The sequence below is a fragment of the Styela clava genome, chromosome 14 (genome assembly GCF_964204865.1).
Source record: "Styela clava chromosome 14, kaStyClav1.hap1.2, whole genome shotgun sequence".
NCBI classification, from domain to species: Eukaryota; Metazoa; Chordata; class Ascidiacea; order Stolidobranchia; family Styelidae; genus Styela; species Styela clava.
In genome coordinates, this window is record NC_135263.1 from 5,774,790 (window position 1) to 5,798,063 (window position 23,274).

At 36.1% G+C, this 23,274-nt stretch overlaps 2 protein-coding genes across 2 annotated transcripts; one reads left to right on the plus strand and one right to left on the minus strand.

Annotated features, from left to right (window-relative positions):
- Positions 1–2,002: 2,002 nt before the first annotated feature.
- LOC120340359 (uncharacterized) lies at positions 2,003–5,710 on the plus strand. Its single transcript, XM_039408601.2, has 6 exons — positions 2,003–2,461; positions 2,547–2,721; positions 3,105–3,274; positions 3,851–4,005; positions 4,153–4,240; positions 4,644–5,710. Exons 1-6 carry the CDS (start codon positions 2,348–2,350, stop codon positions 5,031–5,033), a joined length of 1,092 nt encoding a protein of 363 aa, XP_039264535.2. The 5' UTR covers positions 2,003–2,347; the 3' UTR covers positions 5,034–5,710.
- Positions 5,711–10,034: 4,324 nt separating this feature from the next.
- Positions 10,035–21,960, minus strand: LOC120341212 (hemocyanin, beta-C chain unit G-like). Its single transcript, XM_039409686.2, has 10 exons — positions 19,595–21,960; positions 19,274–19,393; positions 18,136–18,252; positions 17,492–17,650; positions 16,675–16,781; positions 16,136–16,277; positions 14,980–15,151; positions 13,860–13,992; positions 13,004–13,219; positions 10,035–12,127 (listed from the first exon to the last, which is right to left on the minus strand). The coding sequence occupies exons 1-10, from the start codon at positions 19,797–19,799 to the stop codon at positions 11,789–11,791; spliced, it is 1,710 nt and encodes a 569-aa protein (XP_039265620.2). The 5' UTR covers positions 19,800–21,960; the 3' UTR covers positions 10,035–11,788.
- Positions 21,961–23,274: the final 1,314 nt, after the last annotated feature.

Sequence of the window (23,274 nt, forward strand, 5' to 3'; positions counted from 1 at the left end):
ATCAAATAGATCGATAAATGCCGATCAGTCCATTTCCTCATTTTATTTAACAACAATAAATTAGAACTATAACATTATAGCATTTTGTAAAACTAAATGAAAGAACTCTTGTTTATTGAAATCAAATAAAAGGCAAAATTAGCTTTTCGTCAAGTTAGCGATTGCATCAATAGATCCGGACTGAACTGCTTATGCCTGTGGTGGAAATTAATTATTGTGTTGTATTATTGTCCGACTACATTTCTAGTAGGTTCTAGACAGGTTGCAGTTAGTATTAGGAATCAAATATACGTAAGGAAAACACAACGCTCAGTATATATACGAAAACAACCAACTTCAAAAAGCTCCCACATCCATATCAGTTCCTTCTGATAATCACCAACAGTCAACAACAATTTAACAAGAATACTTTTTACTGGCGCTGCTTCAAAGGTGTTCAACTGATAGACTGCGCCACACAAAATATTTTGCAATGCTCCTTGCGATTCATTGTTTAGGTACACGAAATCTCTCCCATTTTGTTTATATTTCGGGAAGCTTACGCCGCGCCACAATCTATTGCCAAGCGGCCTCACTGCGTATCAAAAACAAATACTCAGAACATAAGATGCAATCGAAGATACAATATATTTTAATATCTCAGTCCTACAAAAATTAAAGTTTTAGCGACGGTCGGTCGGAGTAAATAGAAGCCGGACGGAAGGCCGCGTTTCTCGCCAAGATCGGCCAGTAAACAAAACGAATCCTTCTGTGTGACCAAGAAAGTTATTTACTGTCATGCTGCATCATATGGAATTCACAAGTTTAAAAAATTCGAGAGCTGAGTGATCGCATTAAGGCAGTGGTCGTCAAACTTTTTGAGACGCGACCCCATTTCAAAAATTATGACGTATGATAAGCTTGTGACGCCTAGGTATGGCAAAGAAAAAAATATTTCAAACCACTAAAATCTAATCACAGTAAAATCTCATTCCCGAAAACTCTATCACACGCTTTAGATTTCGTGTTACAATTTAATTATTGCCGTCACACAATAGCCTTATTATAAAAGATATCACTTTAATTCAGAATACCCAAACTTGCTATGTAGTGCTAGTCAGCTCATTGTAGAATGCACGCAATAGAATAATGAAAAATATAACAAGATTACAACGCCGGACACTCGGCGACCCCCGAAATATTCAAGGCGACCCAACTTGGGGTCGCGACCCACACTTTGGTGACCACTGCATTAAGGCACCACGACGTTATATGTTGCGCGATCAGCCGAATTCTCCTCTTAACGAAGCAATTAATGAAAACATTCAGTGTGCTTTTACGACTGCTAAGTTTTCATGGACCTTTACCTTTGGTGGTTTTCGGAAATATTATGAACGTGATGATTATTTATGAAATAATTGTTTTATAAATTCTCTTCTTTGTTGTCTGTCGGGGCTGCATCAAAAAATATAGTTTCCCTGAAATACTAAGTAAAATATCTTCTATCGATATGTTACAAAGAACTACTGTGTTCCTATCCGGTCGGGGTTGCGCTTTTCTCTTCTCTGCTTGCGAATGTTTACAAAGCTGTTTCAGATTACAACCAATAAAATAGAACAAAAGGAAGATGTCTTAACACGGTACGTATGGGTAATGTGATCATTTGGTTGTGAAGATTTATAAGTAGTCGCATTGTTGAAGTGAAGTGAGTTCTTTACACATAAAAATTGCATGTTTAATTTTTAAACAAATTCATAATGCTCATCGAAGTTTTCAAGATTTCTCAAGCAAGGTAAATCTAAGCCATTTTTTGTATAATGATTATCAGAGAAGATGCAGAATGGGTAGCAAGCGGTAGACAAATATCGCAGTGGGAGACAGGTAATTCTTATTATTTTGATTTCACTGTCAGCATCTGTAAACCAAACAGGCATATAAAGCAATAATGGAACTCAATACTCCTTGGTATCAGCATAATATTCTTAGACCACGTCTTCTCCGAATTGTGGGCAGGGTGCTAGACGTGGTATGACTAGAACCATGCATACTACACGAAAAAAGCACAGGGCTTGATGCAAGCAAATTGCTTCAAACAGTGCTTAGAGCGCGCCTGCGACCGACAGTTCCGAGAAGCCTCACAGATACAAGCCAGACACGGTAGGTTTAAGATGAATTCAATGATACCAGGTATTGACCGAGTTTCTTGTGCGTAATCTTCCTTTACATCGATTGGTTCGAGAAATTGCACTTCATAACAGACTTGCCCATTTATCCTCAATGCCTCGATACATTTCTTTATTCCACATCTAAACTACAATTATGGACAAATTTCTGCCTAAAATAAATTACCTTCAGTTAAATAATTATCATGGAAGTGTCACCACATTGTGCAGCTGAAAAGAAGTACCGGAACATCGCACCTTGGTTGTTGCATTGTGTGGGGTTGCCGGGAGATGAATTTAAATCAAGGGGATCTTGCCAGGTGAGGGAATATAGTAAGATATAAATAATATAATAATGAGACATAAACGGTTGCCCGTAGATATTAATTGAATTTTTTTTTTCAGAAATCTCGTTTATCCAAAGATACTGGAGTCACTTTTAACAGCATTCCTGCAGTCTGTTTCCTCCCACGATCGCAAAACCTTGTTACGTCGGAATTTGCAACTCCTAAGTTTCCAGAATGTCGAATTCAGATTCTGGACAAGAAAGGGAAGTTGCTGAACTCATTTCCGACAGAAGGTAGGAATAAAACATTTCTAAATGTCAATGTGGGACACACGCCCTTAAATATTGACCGCATATAACTTATCTATGTAAAAATCAAGTGTATGGTTTGGTGACAGTGGTGAATCGTCAATTGAATGATTTTTTTCGTAGAGGGCATAGTGGGCTACCATATTTGACAAAAGTTTGATTTCTTGGGCAGCTCCACGTTTGATTATTATACCTTAAATAGAGACGGATACATTTGACAAAAAATCTTTATATTTGTGCGAATCGATATTAATAAGCACCACTGTCTAATCTCACTGCATTTACACTGAATTTCTGTAATTGTTGCACTATTTGTCCTATTACTTGTGATAGATTGACGTGAGATATAAGATTAAATGTATGTAAAGTTGAACGCAGAGGTTCGTCTACGTTCGGAGTATCGCCGGCTTCAGATGACGACTCGTACATCGCAGCATGTACCGGCAGAGGAGTTGCGATTTGGTCTACTGAAGGAAAATTAGTCGCAAATATGACTAGTGACGACGTACAAAATTGTTGCCATATCACACATATGAAGGTACGATGTATAAATTTACTGTTTTACATTCAATTAAAACTTGGTATTCCATATTTGCGCTTCATTCCAGAGTTGAATGGCTGTCATTGTATATTATGACATCTATATAAGTGGTGATGCTGCACGAGGGATCCACAACGATATGAAAAGAGTCGGAAACATATACAAATAGATCATAATCTTATCGAATTGTCGTTAGCTTGCCAGTATTCAACGTTAGTATGTATTGATTCAGACTTTTATAAGTTTCATTTCGTCAAAGGAAACATTAGAGCTGATATTTTGCTAAAATTTTGATATATTTTATTTTTCACGGGAACACGGTTTTTAATTCGCCAAGCGTGACGGACATTTTTGATTTAACGCGATTCTACGCGAAACTCGGATATCAATTAACAAGTACGAAAAGTACTTTGTTGTGGACTTCATGTCCATATATTTGACCATCACTCTCTTGTTATTTTGGTATTATCTTGCGGAACATATCCAACATTGCATTATTCATATCATCTCCTATAATCTCCAGCCTGATGCCAAGGGATTTAAACTGTACTTAATGGAATGTTTCGTTTTCAGTGTGGACTTCTGGCAACAACCTGCATTACTGATATGCGAGGAAGATGTGTAACGTTATGGGATCAAAGGTCAGGAAAAATTGCGTCACAATTTGCATCGAGACCTGAGATTGTTGAATTGAATCCATTGAAAGCAACACAAAAGATTATAATAAGGTATATACCATAGAAAACTAGAAAATAATGGTTAGCAAGTACACTATCACTAAAGTCTAGAACGCACGTAAAACGACAATAAGACGTCAAACTTATTCAGGAACATTTTTTTGTTTAACAGTAACAATAGTATTTTCACTTTTTCAGAAACAACCATATTCGTCTTCCCTGGTTCTTGACATCGAACAGCAAAGATGAAATTTTTATTTCAGATCGAAATTCCAAGTGTATTAAAGTTAGTAGTATCTTTCATAAGCTGTTTTACACTACTCTGCTTCTACATATCGTTGAACCTCTTTAAATTGTTTCTCAGCTTTCTTGGATGTTTATTATGAAAAAGTTATTATTATGAAAAAGTTGTTATTATAAAAAAAAGTTATTATTATAAAAAAGTTAATATTATATAAAAAATACACAACATGAGCAAAGAACTCAGTGGAGAAGGAATTGAGGTTTTTTAAATGAATTTTGTGAATCCTAAAGAAATTTATAGAGAAATTACAAATAACCTAAATAATTGTAGTTTCATTAATTAGTCTATAATCTCTTTGATTTTTATTCTCATATATTTGATTATTAATATTAATTTCCATTTGCCATCTTTGACATTCATTTGCTTCTATCTCCGTCCGTTTCAGGTATTCGACACTCGCAATCAACGCTACATCAAGTGTTTTGATACAAGTGGTTTTGATACAAGAGTCAAGAAATCCATAGTTCCACAAGGACTTTGTACAGACGAAAACGAAAATCTTATAGTTGTGGATAGCAACACAAAATCACTTCTTCTTTTTGACCCAAAAGGCTCATTTATTCGACCTTTGACCCGGAAGGCGGAATTTGATTTATATGGCGAACCATGGGCGATAGCAATGACAACTAGTCCACAATTTCATCGTCCAATTTGTAGATCAAAATGCAGAGGAAATGACAATGCACGAACTTTAGCTGTTTCCATGGCAACCCCTAAACCAGCAGTTGGAATTTACAAACTAAGTTTTTGTCCACATTACACAAGCTATGTATGATGAAAATGCAAAAGAATTGAATAAAAATCATGGAATTTACAAAAATATAAATTTCATTGACACGTTATGTACATATATATACTACTTTTGTGAATTTGAAGGATTAGTCATTATTTATTTCAATTTTTTTCCCAGGACACTAATCTCTTGAACGATCAAAGACAGAATGTATCAATACTGTCGCGAGTGTTGGTCCAATTCCCGGTACTTCCGTAGTACCAGGTTAGGATTAGGCCATAATTTTATTCCGATTTCCATATTTCAGTTCTATTACCAGTTCGGGGACTTTCTGTGTTAGCAAAGTGAATATATACCCCTGCACATAAGTTTCAGTCTCTTTACACAACTTGATGTAAGTATGCAAACAAAATTAGTTACCTCCATATTGGTACACATACTTCTGGAGCGCCAAATTTTCTCCATCAAAATTCTTGACCTATAATATATTCTAATTATATGGAAAAAATGTGTGACTTAACTTAAAAAATTGTGGGAAAAGTTACTTAATTTTTCAATGTCGCCTTCGTACTTTAGTCGTTCACATCGGAAACTAAATAGAATATCATATGATTCGTTTTGTGTATTGCTTTACAGAAAATAGAACTTTTTTGGCGATCGTCGTTGATTTTTTTCACAAACATAAAACATTCGTGGTTAGGTATGACTGAGGCATTTGATTCCGGGAGATTCAAAATATATAAGTCTCATTTTTTTGACATATAGAGTAATAAAATTTTGGGCGCTGCCGATGGCGCACAACCTGAACCCTAACCTTGTACACATACTATATTCAGGTTGTGCGCCATCTTAGTGCACATCATACTTCCGGAGCTCCAAATTTTGTTGTTTATCTAACTTTAAAACATTATAGCTGCAAGTAAGGCCACGCGTACTGGCAAATAAGACAGATCTCCAAGCAACTTAGCTGACGACCACAGAAATACTGGGAGCCACTACAAAGCTATCATTTTGTGATTTTTTTCACATACTTAAATCGCAATATCATTCATTGTTGACCTGTTGTATGAAATATAAAATAAGCATGTTTGCGTTACCACAAACATTCGGCCTCTATCAGAATAATTAGTTTTTTTACGGCGCTAACTTCCACCTAAAAGTCTTGTTTTATTTCGTGTGAGAATGTTGCTGAATTCCTAAAAATCATGACTAGCGCCATTTTCCATCTATACATTTTTTGACAAAATATTATTTTCGGTTAAATCTGAAATTTTCAATTCGAACATGTTTATTTCGAATACGCAAACGTCTGCAGCTTCCCATAAAAAGACGATTTTGTGGTTCATGAACTTCAATTGGGGCTTAGATAAGAAAAGCATCACAGCGATTTATTCACGAATTCTGCAAACATGACAAGGCATTTACTGAAACAGGAAAGCAATAATGGGATCCAAGTATTGTAATCGAATTAACCTTTTAAGAACGAATAGTAAATGCTCTCTATTTGTTGAAAAATTAAACATTTTTTATACTTTAGCATAAAGGCATTCTTTTTTCAAGCATCGGATGCATATAGGTTTTCCATTATTTTAACCGGAACCAGGTTAATTTTGTTACTGTCGATTATTACAGATTTATTGGAATATCATTGTCGTATTGCTACTGTGGAAATTGCATTCCAGAACGAATTAATTGAATATGTTGTAATACCATATTGCTTTCTACTTTAGAAGAAAGAAAGATTAAAAATGCTGTGATTCTTTACAATTATGTGGTCGCAGGTTGAATATCTAAAACCATTGTTTCGCAATCGACCGAAAGCTGGGGCGTCTGAAAAATTCAGGTTGCTTAGTTATTTCAACTAAAACCTAAAAGTAATTATTTTTCATTGTTAATAAATTTTATTATTCATTCTGTATGTATTATTTAAGACTAAGTGTTGCCCAATAGTGATTATGGAAGTAGTATCACAGCGTAAAAAAATATTTATTTTAATGCAAACAAATAATAATGTTGAAATGATAAAATAAATAATACAAAAATAAATGTTATGTAGGGATGATTGTTTTTTGTATCAATAATTCAATTTTGCGGCCATAAAAGAAACACATGCCGTTTAGTATTTGAGCATATCTTTGGGTCGCGAGATTTTACAAAATTCGCTTCTTGAGTACAAGTTCCTATGATGGCTATTTCCTATATGATATACTTTGATATGTTTAAATATTCCCTGACCTATGCAAATAAATCTGAATGAATCTCAATCAAAACACGCCAATACGCGAAGAAGTTTAATTCCATTCTCTTGTGGTAATAAGCTGTATTAAAATTATATGAACGTTACTATCTCAGTTTTGGAATTCTAAATTAGGCCATTTATGAACAATTACTGCATTACAAATAAATGCCCGAAAGCACTACTGATTTCACTACCATTTAGCCGTGCATGTATCCTTGTTTGCGCGAAAACTCATATCCGATGACTTTCTGGCATTTTTCACTACAATTCGGGTTTTCATTTTCTTTAGTGTTGCACAGTAAACTAAAATTGCCCTGTTTTCTTCTTTAATATTTTCCAAAACAACACATTTTGATGGGGTTCAATGATGACTTGTCGGCCATCTACAATTTATAAAATTGCGTATTGCGTCCGATGTTCTAAGCAAACGCCACGAGTCATAGCTTGAATACTGGCCATTCAATTCAAATAATGAACAATATTGTGCAGAATATCATGATAAAAAAAAAATTCGTAATGCATATTTTAAACTATGTTTGACTTCCTCAATGACTGTTAACTTTATAATAATTCAAGAGGAAGTATATTAGATATAAAACTATTCAGGTTTCGCATTTCCTCAAGATTTAACGTTTTCTATCTTCCAATTATTTAAGGTTTGAAGAAGCTTACTGTTGGTGTCAACTACGTCAAGGGGCAAACTTTGAAGGAGGTAGTGAATAGTATAGAAAAACCGGCAAAGCCCTCTGCAATGAAATGCACATGGTGATTTCGGATTTTCCGAATGAAGAGTTTGCTATCGATATACAAGCTGTTTCGCTACTCATTGTCCAAATCATCAATACAGATCCAGTGAAATTATGGACAGGAATGAAATAAGATCGCAAGGTTGTATACTTAGGAAACAAACCTAAAAAACGTTTCACTCTTTTGGTTGGCTCGGTGCTATTCGCGTGTGCCACCTATGATATCTAAGGTGCCACCGAATGCACCGATATTACCCAAGCTAGACTGTACAAGCCTGGCCCGGAAAATAAATAATAAAATACTGTACTTCGAAAGGCCATGATTATACAATAGCAATTTGTAAATGTTGCCTTTCTTTGTAATATCTTATGACATGTAATACATCGGTGAAATGTATTTTTCTTAAATAGTAGCTGAGTAACGCCAGACCGAATGTCTCATTTAAATACGACGAACCCTACTTCCACCTTCTTTTCTGCTTTTATATGGTGGCGGTTTCAATATTATTATCGAAAATCTCGCATGATATTAAGTAGGCTTTTACAATTGAGTATTTTGAGCTGATTTATTTTTAGCAACCCTAAAAAATTATTGACTATTCACGTCCCGGGCCAGGACACACAAGTACGCAAAGTATATATATATATCGATGGTAAAATAATAGCGAGAAATATTGCATTTCCGCAGCACCTGAATACTCTAAAATATTTATTCCAAGCCTTTTGGATCGTATTGATCCATCATACTAATTAGGAACCTAATTTTGCTTGTTGAAGTCATGGACTTAATTTAGTACTTCGCTCATACACAGGTTAAGAATATTTACTATAGGTTATGCGCGTTACTTGAGGCGTGAAAATATTCAATTTCCAAACTGTTGTAGTTACCTATAATTATGATTAATGAAACATATTGTATATGCTTTCTATTATTTCAGGAAAATCTGCATCTGAATAATTTCGGCTTCAATGTAACTATGTCATCGCTGGCGTGGAGTGGAAGTGCATTTACCACTCCTCCCGAATATGATCACTAATAGTTAGATTTACTGAACACATAGGGAACAACAAGGAAGACCCCAGGGCTTTACCCTGGTGCCAGATTCATGGCATACGCATGGCGTTGCTTGCATAGGGAGTATCTTGTTATCTTGAAATTGCTTTGAAATTATTTGGACAATACTTTAATACGGAATTGATATTATCAAATATATATCTATTATTTTAGCAAGGCATGCTGAAACGAGACGATATATTAACAATTGTTTTGATAGTGCAAATCGGACATAAATATGAAAAAAATATATATCACATGTCTTCAATTTTATTGATCTGATACTCACAAGACTATGAAAATATTCACAATGTGTATATATATATATATATGGGGGGCAGAACAAATGAGGCAGGCGAAGAAATCGTGGGCGAATACCTCCAAATCTAGAAGAAAGAGAAATTTAAAAGAAATGTAATTCTATAAAACGAGAATTACAAATTCATTTCGCCAGATTGCATCGACTAACTGTAGTTTCCGATCAATCTGGAAGAATTTCTGTTATCTACGCATACTTATTTTCGATTCCTCGGGTTGCATTCGACTATGTTTTGGAGAAAACGTGCGACCGCTATGATATCTTTCTGTTTCCGACAAAACATCAAGATACTCTTCTTTTCTCCGTCAGTGATCTAAGCGTTGCGACTTCCCGATTTTGCCGCTTTAGGGCAGCTAAAGCATAGAACTGACAATAGTCAACTTCAATCTCAACTGTTACGTGAATTTAAAGTTTTCTATTAGTTGCTGAAACATTGTATTGTTTTGCAATTTGTATGATTAGATAGCGTATATCAGTGTGAGTTGAACAGGCTACCCGTACTGCGCCAGTTATTGGTCCTTGCTGTTCATATATTTGAACATCGCTATCTTGTTCGATCGCCCTATTGCAAAGTTGAACCGACACAAAGCACACTAAACCCGGTCCATCATCTGGAAGATTTATTTTTATTAGTATTAGGCCGCTCTTTATCCAAATATTTATCAGTTGGACGAACGACATTTATTGAACAGTATACGATAAGTACTCGATTCATCACGACATAAAGTATATGCAAAGCTAAACTAGACACTGACAGTGACAGCAGTCTCAGACCAGGGATGCCAGACTCAGTAATATAAAAGCCAGGCTAGGACACAAAAAGCCAACAATTGCACTATGTACAAAAGTCTCAAGATTTGTCTGATTTAAAACGAGACTAAATTTTGATTACTGCAACTAAACCACTATCTCCTCGGAACTAAACGTCCTCGGAAGGCATATTGACAATTAAATTATTCAATTTGCAACTTTATTTTGCACTATTGTATCAAATGACGGGATTTTGTAAAATTGTTGGCTTTTTTGTTGGCTGACCTGGCTATTTTTGATCTCTGGGATCTGACAACCCTATAACATCAGTCCATTTTTTGTGTATTTGTGAAGACGAAAGAAAAATCGTAGTGAACATTATGCAAGGTGGGCGAAAGTGAGGTAACAGTTGTTAAAAACAACTGCCATTTTACTTCTGGTCCAGCTTGTATATATATTTTTTATAATCAGGCTTACCCTATGTCCGAAGCAAAAAGACGTCAAGTCAAAGTGACTATAATTTGTTATATTCTCTTTGTGACAATCCAGCCTTGGTTCGATTCCGAGGCGTAGTAACTTTTACATACTTTTGTGGGTAAATCACGGGCATCGAATGTTGGTCTTCGCTTCAAATAATGGAAATATTTCTTCAATTCAATAGAAAACTTGCACTTTTTTTTTGGCATTTTTTATGATTTAACAGCAGTACAGTTTGGTGTGAAATTAACGTATATATATATGTTTCATATTTTATATCATAACAAAATGAAAATTTCTTTCTTTATTCGAACTAGTAAAGCGAGTTGCAAATCAGCGGGAAAACATAAAAAATCAGGACTGTCCCAACTAAACCGAGACGTGTGATATATATATAATTCAAATATATTCTGGTTAATAAATAAGATGCAAAGTGAATTGGGTAAAAAAACTATGTAAACACTACTACAGCTAGAAACTTAGTAAAATTGAGAATCAGTGACAATCTTGCCAGAAACGATATTGAGTGAAAAGCATTTCATATTCAATTCAGCCACAGGTCTCCCATATCTGGCTGCTGGAATGAGTTGTCCCTAGCGCTAGTTCTAATGCAGTCTTTCATAGGACAATTTAATCAACAGAATTTCAGCATTTCTATACTATTTTGGACTTGCCATCAATGCCAGCCCTGACTACCTATACGCGTAAAAAAAAAAAAACGTGTCCGGAAAATTCGCCGCAGGAAATTTCGTCGTATAGAAAAATTCGCAAGAGCATTTTGCTGTAAAACATGTATATATTTGTGATAAAAAACAGTCAGGTTTATAGGTTAGGGCAGGGTGGTCCAAGATTGGCAGCTCCGCGGGCCACAAAATTACTTCTGCATTGTTCGCGGACCACAATAGTGCCAAAAACTTTGCTCGTTGAACTTCGCTAGTTGCCTCAGCAAGCCATAACAATAGTCAATTCAGTGACATTAGTGATGCAACAATATGTCAAAAGATTTTTTGGTTAATTTTATGACGAAATGCGATAATGAAGTGGCGGGCCAAATGTGGCCCGCGGGCCTGGGTTTGGACCACCCTGGGTTAGGGTATGCTCTTAAATAACGAATCATTTGTAAATAGGGCGATTTTTCCTATGCGGCGAATTTCCTACAGCGAATTTCCCGAGAACCAAATAAAACAATTGTTAAGCATAGTTTATATAAATCTAACAGCTGAAATAACAAGAAGACGATTTGTCGAATACAGGATGGTCGCAAAAGTTTTTGCCTAAATTTCCTAATTTAGTTTCCAAAATCTCGTCCATCCAAAATTTTCGTTTCAAATTATTATACTTGAAATCCATGTTTAAATCTCTCCATGAATATTTGCCGAGATTAAAATCTGCGTATTTATAACCAAAAATTTGTTCATTGTAATAACTTCTATGCAAAGTCCAAACTTTGTTCTTGCTTGTAGTGGTTTCAGGATTCATGCTTTTGTTGCAAAATGGTGCCAACGGCCACTCGAATGAATGTTTCTTTGGGTTTGAAATATTTACAGATACCTGTGTATGAATAATATGCAGATCAATTAATTGGCAATGTACTTGAATCTACACAAATATGAATGTGTGTACCTCCTCATTGGGAAAGTGTATTAGATAAATATACAAAATTTCCGGAAAACATTATAATAAATGTGTTCGACGGCAATTCCCTTCGTTAATGAATGTTTGTTTACGTAATCACTCGACATATAGGCTAAGTCTGAATCTGAGATGGCGGCGACGCAGTTTTCGCGCGACTTATAGGTCAGTCCACGAATGCCGTACGAAACCTGAGATACTTTTTTACGCCAATCCTAACAAGACACTCAACGTTGTAGCCATGAATATATCTGGATGGATGAATATGCCAAGTTGTAATCGTGCGCTATCCAGTCCGTGTCCTTCAGTTTTTGTCGCATTTGGACTTTCGAATTACACCCTAATTATTAGGCATTGTTTTACTTGGCTGTTTTAGCATATTCCATATTTTTTGAGAAATATAGATTTTCACTACTGCAACTTCTTCGTTGGCAGGGGTTCATATGCGGCATTTTTGGTAGTCCCGAAGTATGTGAACCAAGGTAGCGGACACCGGAACGTAGTATGTGTACCAGGTTGGGCTTAGGCCTTAATTTTATTTCAATTTTTCTCATTTTAGCTTTATTACAAATTCGGGGACTAGCCAAGTGACTCCCATAGTATTTGTAATTGGAATTATGGCCTAACTTGGGACACATGCATACGTTCCGGTGTCCGCCATCTTTGTTCACATACTTCGGGAGTACCGAATTTTTTGACTTGACTATTCAGATGTTTTGCGTTTTTTATATATCAACTAGTAATTAGTGAATCTACATATACAAGTAAATAAAACCTGAATAAACATATACACACCGCCAAAAACTGTGAAGTAACCCGACTCGAAGTCCAGTCTGACACCCGGGCATTTTTTTCTAGATGTCGTCTCATTGCAAACGTGCGATCCATTGCACTATGATGTAGCAAAAACGTCGGATCAAAAGCTGAGAAAGCAGTTGCAAGCATCCCATAGTCGCACCAGTTTTTGGGGTCCGTTATTCTGGGAGCTTTGTAACAAAAACAGTTGTGAATCTGAAATGGAATATTATATTGCAATTTGACGTGACTGGAACACATCTATTACCAAAAAATTTGATGTTAATAATTTCAATCTTATCAATTTACAAAATTATGGACCAACATATTGAAATACGCTTCAGTATCCAACGTATATATAGGGTGTTCATAAAGTCTTAAAAAATTTTACAATTGCAAAGGGAATTTATCGATATTATATATTGTTTAGGCCCTCACAGATGTATTAATTGAAGTAAAAATATTCAAACAATTACTATGGTCAAAAAAACGACAAACCTGGTCAATTTGTATTGAGAACTAAAATTAAAATTGTAAAGCGACATGTATGTACAAGTATTCCCATGCACAACTACATTTTTCAGTGCGTGTAGTTTGTATAAAATATCTGTACTTTCGAAGTAGGTGAACCAAGATGGCAGACACCGGAACGTCGAATGTGTACCAGGTTAGGGTTAGATCATAATTCTATCCCAATGATCCTTTCTTCAGTTCCATTACGAGTTCGGAAACTAGTCAAGTGACTCCCGTAGTAATTGTACTAGAAATAATGGCTTAACCCAACCTGGTACACACACTTCGTTCCGGTGCCCGCCATCTTGGTCCACATACTTCGGGGGTACCAAAATATCATCACCTGATCATGTGAATAAGACGAAATAATTCTATCAAAATGAGAGTAATCGTGAGACAAAAGAGCTCTGGTTGTTGCTCTTTGGAAAAAATTGTCCATTAATACCCCTGGATACCATATTCGACGCCGGGTATACCTGAGAAAGGAATTAGTTCATATTATGGCTTGTGTGTAATGTGTATATAGTAATACTGCCTGGAACTAGGATTTGGACCCGTTAACTCTTGCTCAGTAAACAAGAAAATGTTCAGCAGCGAGAGCTATTTGCCAGCATCGCCCTCAGTCAAGTTTGGACATGTAGTCAAATCCAGATAATGGGAGTGGTGGGGTATTGTTTGAAGAGTTAGAAAAGAGTTAGACTTTACTATTATGGCATCGTAGGTTCACATCACCCATGGCAGTGGCCGACAAACCGCGTCACATGGGCCAAATTCGGACCACGGACAAGTTTCTTATCGTCCCCGGAAAATTTTACTTTAAATGCATAAAACAAAATTCGCTCATTAAATTTATTATGTTTGTTGTAAGTAGCGTAAGCAAGAGCACATATCTGTTGTATGTCGATCACTTTACGAACGTGGACGTTTAAATTAACACAGGATTAGGAGTTGCGGTGTATAAAAATTTGAGACTAGTGTGGCTACTGTTTATAAGAAGAAAATAATGTTGCCCGCACTCTAACGTAGTGTGTATATTTGCCACAGTGGTACCCAAAGTTTGCCGACCACTGACCCAAGGTGTGATAAACTTGGTAAACAATGCGGAACGGAAAAAATTACGTTCCTTTCATGACCAAGTAGGCACTCCCGCAGTGTGTGTGCCAGGTTAGGATTATGCTATAAAATTTAATTCGGATTTTCATTATTTTAGTTATATTACGAGTTCCGGGACTGTCTGTGTTAGCCAAGTGAATATACCCTATGCCCATAGTCTTTCGTCCCTTTACACAACTTGATATAAAGTAGGCGAACAAACTTAGTTACCTCCATATTAGTGAACACACACCTGGAGCGCCCAAAGTAACCCGTTACATATCAGTGATTGGAAAAAATATAAAAGACTGTCAGGTCTATGAACTGCTAACTCGTCATGATAAAAATATCTCAATTTTCAGAAGACTCACGTATGGTTTGTGCCAGGAATAAATGATCCATGGAATGGATTGTGAACGTACTTCTTTAGAATGGGATCATATATTTCAGGAAGACGAATTAGGTATGGTATATCAAGAGCTTTTTCAGTCCAATCCCAAAACGGAATCCCGAGTGTTTTATTTTTCAAATATCTTTGAAGACCTATAAATGAAAATATCAAACATAAATAGCTATATGCGTGATTCGAAATGTTTCATCCCATATAAATAAAAGCAACGTAGCTTAGCTTGCTACTGAACATGCTGGAATGTGTGTCTCCAGTAGGACTTTAACCACGGGTAAAACTAACCGGTTACCCGTCACCACTCCCCTAAAATGTCGACTATGCTAATATCCCGGAGACAGAATGCGCATTTGTTAAATAACATTAAATAGGCGCTCTTGGAACAAAATCGTGAAAATTTTATTCCGGCCGGAAAACATTTCTGAACTTGATGTTGTCAAATTTTCATAATCAGCAACACCAGTACTTCAATTATTCATTCACATTTACTTGATGTTTACAAATTGAATTAGTGATATCCTTTTGAATTAAACGACACGGAAGATGCTTTTTTGATGACCTAATCATTTTTGAAGTAATTGTAAAAACAAAAGGAGATTATCACTTGAAATGTCAGTCAACGGTCAAGTAAAATCGTAACCGTTAACCATCTAAAAGTTGGTTAATTAACCGATTAACCTTTCCCAGCCCTAGTCACCAGTACTAATAAAAAGTCTAACGTTCCTCCACTAAGTATATATATGGTATATGCGCCACTTTCTGGATATTCCAAGCCAATTATATTCAAGTTAGGAACTGGAAGTGTTTGTCTCAGAATAGGGAATATAAAAAATAACTGAAAACCCGTAAACAAAATTATTATATTTTCATTGAAAAGCAGGGGGCCACGGAGTGATGAAAGTCTTTGGAAGGCCTCTCCAGAAAGTTTGAGAATCACTGCGCTAATCGATCCTCGCAGTTTCGGGGGAAATTACACAACTAGAATGACACAGATGCGCGGAACTTACGAATGACGAAAGCGCGGTGACAGTCGAATATTGGAGTGGATTCACAATAGCCATCCCTGGCCCATCTAGAGACGTTATAATCTTACTGTAGCTTGAAAGGCAAGCACAACTCACCCAGTTCAAACTGTACGATTATCATTCTGTGCCACGGTAAGAATAACGGGTGATGATGCCAACTACAGTGACCATCCTCGTGATCTTTATACATCTTGTACCAGGGGCAACGTCCAGGCCATCCATGCCATGATGCGATGTTCTGAAAAGAACAACCAAAGAAAAATCCGAATTTAACGAATTAAAAAATTAGCTTTCAGTCTTTTTTTCCTAATGAATGAAAATACATTTATTGAAATTTTTTATGTAGATCAGTGGTTTCCCCTCCGCCTATTTTGGAACTCTTTATTCCTCCCCCACCCCAAAAAAGTTTTTATTTATTCATCGGTACTTGGTTAGTGTTATGCTTAAATCGCACACCTGTATTATGGTAATAATAATAAATAAGTAAAGAATAGTTGCAGTACTACAGCAAATACGACAAAATTTCTTCCCAGTTGGGAAACGTGAATTTAGATAATTACCTAAATAATAAATTAATACGAGTGAATTGGGTTATACATAGGTCAATCAAGGGGTCACTCAAACATGCTTCGTACCATATATCCTTTCTTTGACTTGTCCTTTTTGAACTTAGTCATTGCTTGAATCAAGTCATGCGTGTCCTCGTTCGTGAGATGACGAACATTCTTTCTGATTCGGAACTCTGATACATGAAATTAATACCGTGAACATGACATTAGCAATAGTTATTTCGGTACTCCCGTAGTATGTGTACCATGTTAGGGTTAGGTCATAATTTTATACCAATAGGTTTCAGTCCCTTTACACAACTCGATGTGAAGTAGGCGAACAAATTAGTTACGTCCATATTGGTACACACACTTCTGAAGCGCCGTTTTTTTGGTTCTGGTCACGCTATTTGAAAAACAATACAAGATCAAGTACCAAGTCTATGAACAAAAAAGTTTTTTGCGAAAAGAGCGAACAAAAATGGGCAAAATTAATTTGAATCATTGTACTACACTACGACTACGACTGGGTTCGCCACTTGTCAACACTTACAATACGATTTGGCAGCATTATAGTCTTAGCAACAAAATGATTTATACTTTTCCTATGACAGGTTTTCTGTTTTGATCTTAAACATCATTTCTTTAGTAAAATTACAATTTCACAATATTTGCCATAAAGATAGGCAAGGCTGAAAGAATGTCGTTAGTCGCTTGCTTTTCTATCAATGTCAATTACGGTGCGAATCTGGAAACCGTTACAGAGATTGACTTTCATATGTTGCAACTAATGCACAACGACATCGTTTTGTGTCGTATTTCTGGTGCAAAACAAAACCGAAAATGGCAAATTGTAAGACGATTGTTTATAGTTAAATGTCAGTGATTTTAAATAAATTACTACCTTCAGTAACCGATGAGCAAGTTCTCGACATGCTCCCTCTCCCAGCACAAGACCCTGCTGCTTCTCGTCCTCGTGATTTACATATTCGCTCTCTCGTTTGTAATCCTCCCCATTTCGTTTTTATACATTCACTCCAACGACTCCATATTGACCAAGATGCTAAAAAGAGTTGAATAAACTAGGTTTTATATTGGAATTCGTGGAATCGTGATGCCTTCCGTCGATGGAATTAAAAGGAAACGTTTTTTCGCTGGACACGGAATAGACCTTTGGATCATTTTGTTAAATTGTTTCTGTTGTTGTTTGTATTCCTCTTCTCGTTGTGGTAGAAAAAAATCTCTTTCTCATTAACTATCACTTTTATTCATTTTAAAAATTTCTATGAGCTTTATAAGATTCGTTTTCCACTTCGAAGTTTTATGTGATGACATCATCAAAATGAACAATTGCGCGCCGTTTGGCGGATCCGCGATCGGAATTTTTTTATTTCGAAAACTACTGGAAAATATTTGATACTACTTCGTTTTGGTTTTCGTGCTCATATTTTTCATCATTTTTTTCTTATTTCAGAATAAATGATACTTAAATTTTTAGAGTTTTATTTTCTCTTGTTTTTGTTAAAAATCAAATTAGAATACATTTACCTCTATGACATTCTGTGGATCCAACAAGTAAGTAATTTTTCGAACAAAAACACTCACAGCATCCATGTTTCCTATGAATCTTGTAGTGATCGCAGTCAGTGGAACATGCCAGTAAATCTTAAACAATATAGCAAATAGCAATAATAGTGAACAAAGGAGACTGATCTCAGAGATGAGTAAACCCTAAATGCTAAAAGCTACTTACTGATCCTGTAAAGCAGAGTTGCAAAAAGAAACTCTGGGTTGGGAGTTGCAAAAGAAATCTTCGGTGCCCCCGAAGTACGTGCACCAAGATGGCGCACAACCCAATAACCATAACCTGGTACACCCACTATGTTCAGGTTGTGCGCCATCTTGGTGCTCATACTTCGGGTGCACCGAATTTTTTTCGACACTGACTTATGTTGAAACAAAATATTGATCAAATTCGGACTATACTGAGACCCACCATCACCAAAATGGAGCCAAGATTCAATCTTTTGTGCGAAAATATTCAAGCACATCGGTTTTATTAAAGGATTTGTCAATTTTATTTATATATTTTCTGTATTATATATTAAATTTTACTTTAATTTTACCAATTGCGTCGTGATGAAAAATTGCTGAAGAATGCTGCTGTAAATCATCATGGTATAGAAATGGCGCAAATTTTAAAGCATTTCATGTCGATACGATCAGAAAAACAGCTAATAGCTATATAGCAGACATGGGCAAAGTACGGCCCGTGGGTCAATTCCGGCTGGATGGGTAATTCAATCTGGCCCGCCTGATGCCGCCACAACCAAGCTGAAATCAAATTTTGATGTTTGAGCTAAAAATAGTTCGGGGAATCTGTTGAGATTGTGGTTAAATTTAATTTTCGCACGAAGCATATTGTTTTCCATTTTTGCTTTGTAACACTGTAAATATTGTTCATAAAATGTAATTTTTTACGTCACACTTACATGGCCCGTCAGAATAGGTGGGAAAAATTTTTGACTCCTGGTCCAAAAACTTGCCCACCCTTACTACATAGTGAACTCCACATAACCAAATGCTGTGGAAAATCTATAGTAATGAATTTTAGAAAACGTTTACAAATTGAAGGACGGTTAGTGAAAGGGCCTCGTTATTTTGAGTAATGGAAATTGACGCTCACTCTTTTCACTGCATCGTTCTTCTTGGCGTAGAACTTGTAAATACGACCAAGGTGTTTTCTGCATGCTATCCATCCAGTCTTGATCATCGTCTTCATTTGGAGGTTGTAGTATCATAGACTCTAGAATAAAGTTATATATACTTGAAATAATTTTGTATGATTGATTAAAATTTTAAGAAAATTTGTTTGAAGGGTAATTCAAATCAAGCATTAAAATCACGGCTTCAAACCCTAATTAGGATGTTAAAAGGTGTTAATTTGCTCGTTTTTTTTTCGGAAATCTATAATCTTGTAAAAAATCATTTTTTTTTTATTACTCACCGGGGCTACGAGTTTCAGACCTTACTCCTGGGGATACTTGATACGAAAACTCTCCACGAACACTTACAAAAGCAAAAATAAGAGAAATGACAAAAGCCAAGCACATCCTCCGACTTTTCAATGGTTTGTCCATTGAAATAAATTTATACTGATATATACTAAGTAAGAGAAAGACAACAACGTACTTCAGCATTGACAAAGACATTTTGGTACTCCGGTAGTATATAGACTAGGTTAGGGTTAGGTCATAATTTTATTTCGATTTTCCTTATTTTAGTTCTTGGATGTGATTCATCATATCATGATACTGGCATACGTGAATCAAAAGTTTTGCTGCACAGTAACACAAGTATATTTCATGTAACGTTTCGTCTGACCAAGGGAAGATTTCTTCAGTCATACATAGTTCAAATAATACTGGCAATTGCGTTTTGTGTAATGTTTCGCAGACTGTATGACATTCTCTAATAACTGACGTGCGTATAGCAATCAAAGACAAATACTCAGCTGAAATGACGCAATTATGGCATTGATTCTCGTGTGTCGTGTAATCTCAATGATTTTTGTTGGAACCGAATTTTATGACAATGTCTCTATGCGATTGAGATCACGTCAAGCAAGAGAGATACCACAGTGACACCGATTTTTGAATCGAAGCTATTGTAAGCCACCCTCGCATTTTACTCTCATGCAACACACATTGCACAATACAGCAACGGCGCAACCCTGAGTACATGCATCTACAAGACCGAGAAGACATTACAAACAGAACTTTACCAGATTCAACATATTAATATAAAAAATGCAACTTTGCTGAATACCATGGGCATTATGACGTGGTGTTGCCTCATCGATATATCATTATGCCATGTATTTACATACAGAATTTTAGCTATTGTTTTGCCTGTTATGTATTGTAAGCATATTTGACAAAACAATAGCGCTTAAAGAAGTCATGAATTTGGATGTATTCAGATTGCAAGAATCAGCTGATCTCGTACCAATATGCGAAAGTTGGCATCTTGAATAACTAGTAGAACATAACTATTTATTCCGAATTTGAATTTTGTATTGTAAATTTTCTGATAGGACTCAAATCACGTCAGTTCTGCTTAGGTATGTGATCCTAGCATCATGAAACAACTTTGGTACGTGTATAGCGACACTTAGGTCCGGGTCGCGTCGACCATTGATTGGTCGAGTGACGCATTCCGATTTTTGAAGCGTTTTTCTTGATTGACAATCGACTAGGGATCTCTCAAATACTTAAAAATATCTCAGATCTTTCTCGGTCTAGTATGCTACAACGATCGATTGTGAAGGATTGCGCGGCTTTTAAAACCACTGCATGATCTAGCTTCACAGGGTAAGAACAAGCGACAGTCACTCAAATGGACGCCTATAACACTGCAATAATTCGAAAGGATAAAATCAGATCCAGCTTCTGAAATAATGCCTGTCCATCCATACTGCAACTCTCTCTTTAGTAATCGACGTCAGCTGAGTGGCAATGGGAGCCGTCCTTCAGAAATGTGTTGGCGGCGAATGGTCATCTCCAGAATTATTTTCAAAATTACTCAATTTAACACAAAGCAACTACTCCGGTATTTGATTGCGAACTCTTAGCAGCCAGACGTCATTTTAGCATACAGCTAAAAGATCAAAAATTTGAACTTGTGAAAGATAAAGATGCTTTAGGTAAAGCCATAAAAAAACCTACTGAAAGATTTATTTCTAGACAGGCACGTCATTTGAAGTAATTTCCGAATATACTGATGACGTCAGACATTTGAAAGTCTGACTTAATACTGTCACTGACACATTATCTTGTATTCAAATGAATTCAATTCATCCAAGCATTAACGTCGATAGCTTTTTTCAGCCTCCACAGTCAATTTCTTTGCATGAACTTCATGCCGCTCAAAGGAACAATCAAAAACTGATGGAATACAGGGATCTCAAAAATCCCATTCTCTCGAATTAGTAGATGTTCCATTCGCAAAACTAAGCGTTAGCTTAGCATTCGATACATCAGCAGCCAATAGATTAACGCCATTTGTACCCGAATCTTTACGCAAGAAACTCTTTGACAACATTCAGAGTTTAGCACATCCTGGTGCCAAAGGCTCAACTGATTTGATTTCATCACACTACCAGGGTTGCCAGATCCCAGTGATCAAAATAGCCAAATCAAGACGAAAAAAAAAGCCAGAAAAAGCAAACAAAAGCCCCATGATTTGATGCCCTCAGCACAGTAATGTCTTTTCCCATTGAAAGTTGTATTTTCGGTTGCTATCATGGCGATTTCCATTTTAGCGGGATGAAGGGTTTAAAAGTATAAAGGATTAATTGAATGGCAGCACCAGAATCTACATTCGACATAATACAGTTAAGCTGACATCTATATGAAAAAGTTAAAAAAAAATATCAAGCGGATAGCATTATTCAACAATTCAATATATACACAAGGTTCAGTATGTGATATACCTTAAAACATTCTCTCTAAACATTTTGAAACCATCATTTTTATTACAAAAATAAACTAACCACGTGTCGCTTACAGGTGGACTACTGATAGCTAATTTTAGTTAATGACATCGTTCGTGAGACTAAAACTAAACTAAAGCCCATGGGAAGACATAATGAGTTTAATGACAATTAAGTTATACAACTATTTTTTGGAAACGGAACTAAAAACTGACAAATAACAGTCAAAGCTAAAAACGAGGCAATATTTACAACCCTGCTTGAACATCTGTCTGAGCAGCTGCAGAAACTGCAATTATTTCTGATTGGTTATGGTTAAGCGTTAAGGCAATAGACAAGGAAATCGAAGCTCGGGGAAATCCAAATGTTAAGTAGCTTAATAAGCAATAGGCTATTGTCACACACTAAATATTGTATTTCATATGATTTTAATAATAGACAATAATAATAATAGAAGAGACTTAAAAAAGCTAAAAAGCCAAACGAAATTCTGACGCCAAAGGTGTTTGAACAAAGCCAAAAATGGCAAATTTGGCGTTAAAAAAGACAATATGGCAACCCTGCACACTACGTGTGGCCCAGAATGGCTAAAACATTAGGCAATGGGTTTGTGAATGCGCTAAACGCCAGCGTTCAAAAGTGCAACGTCATACCCAGATGACAAATATCAATGTCCCATGCGATAGATTCAACACCGTCAATGTTTATATATTAGATCCCCTTGGTTTGAGCATAGAATATAACTACATTCTGATGTGTGTAGATCGTTCTCCGCGTTGGTTAGAATGCATCCCATTGTCCAATATTTCCGACAAGTTTTGCCAATGGATTTGCATTTGGCTGGATATCATATTTTGGAGCACCAAGAAGGACCAAGACAGATTGTGGGAAATATTTCAAGTGCAAGCTTTGGGCAGATCCAATGATTTTCATTAGGCGCAGACCATTCTAGAACTCTTCCTTAGTCGCCGCATATGAATAGTTTATAGTCAAACGCGCCAATCGCATATTAAAAAATGCTCTTTGCGCTATGGAAAATCCTGAAGACTTGTATGACAATTTAGGATTTATGTTAACAAGATGCGCCGATTTTTTTAACAAACTACACAATGTGCCGACCCGAGAGCAGCCTCCTAAACAGTTATGCAACACACGTCTATATTCGTGTTGATTCTACAAGGAGAGCACTTCAA

What these genes read in the sequence shown, in the direction of transcription:
- LOC120341212 (XM_039409686.2), bottom strand. Translation starts at nt 19,799, where the DNA reads ATGTCTTTGTCAATGCTGAAGTACGTTGTTGTCTTTCTCTTACTTAGT. An exon ending in GTCTGAAACTCGTAGCCCCG is followed by an intron (nt 19,394 to 19,594) that starts GTGAGTAATAAA and finishes ACTTTATTCTAG; the next exon opens with AGTCTATGATACTACAACCT. An exon ending in TTACTTCACAGTTTTTGGCG is followed by an intron (nt 12,128 to 13,003) that starts GTGTGTATATGT and finishes ATTCATACACAG; the next exon opens with GTATCTGTAAATATTTCAAA.
- LOC120340359 (XM_039408601.2), top strand. Translation starts at nt 2,348, where the DNA reads ATGGAAGTGTCACCACATTGTGCAGCTGAAAAGAAGTACCGGAACATC. An exon ending in AATCAAGGGGATCTTGCCAG is followed by an intron (nt 2,462 to 2,546) that starts GTGAGGGAATAT and finishes TTTTTTTTTCAG; the next exon opens with AAATCTCGTTTATCCAAAGA. An exon ending in GAACTCATTTCCGACAGAAG is followed by an intron (nt 2,722 to 3,104) that starts GTAGGAATAAAA and finishes ATGTATGTAAAG; the next exon opens with TTGAACGCAGAGGTTCGTCT.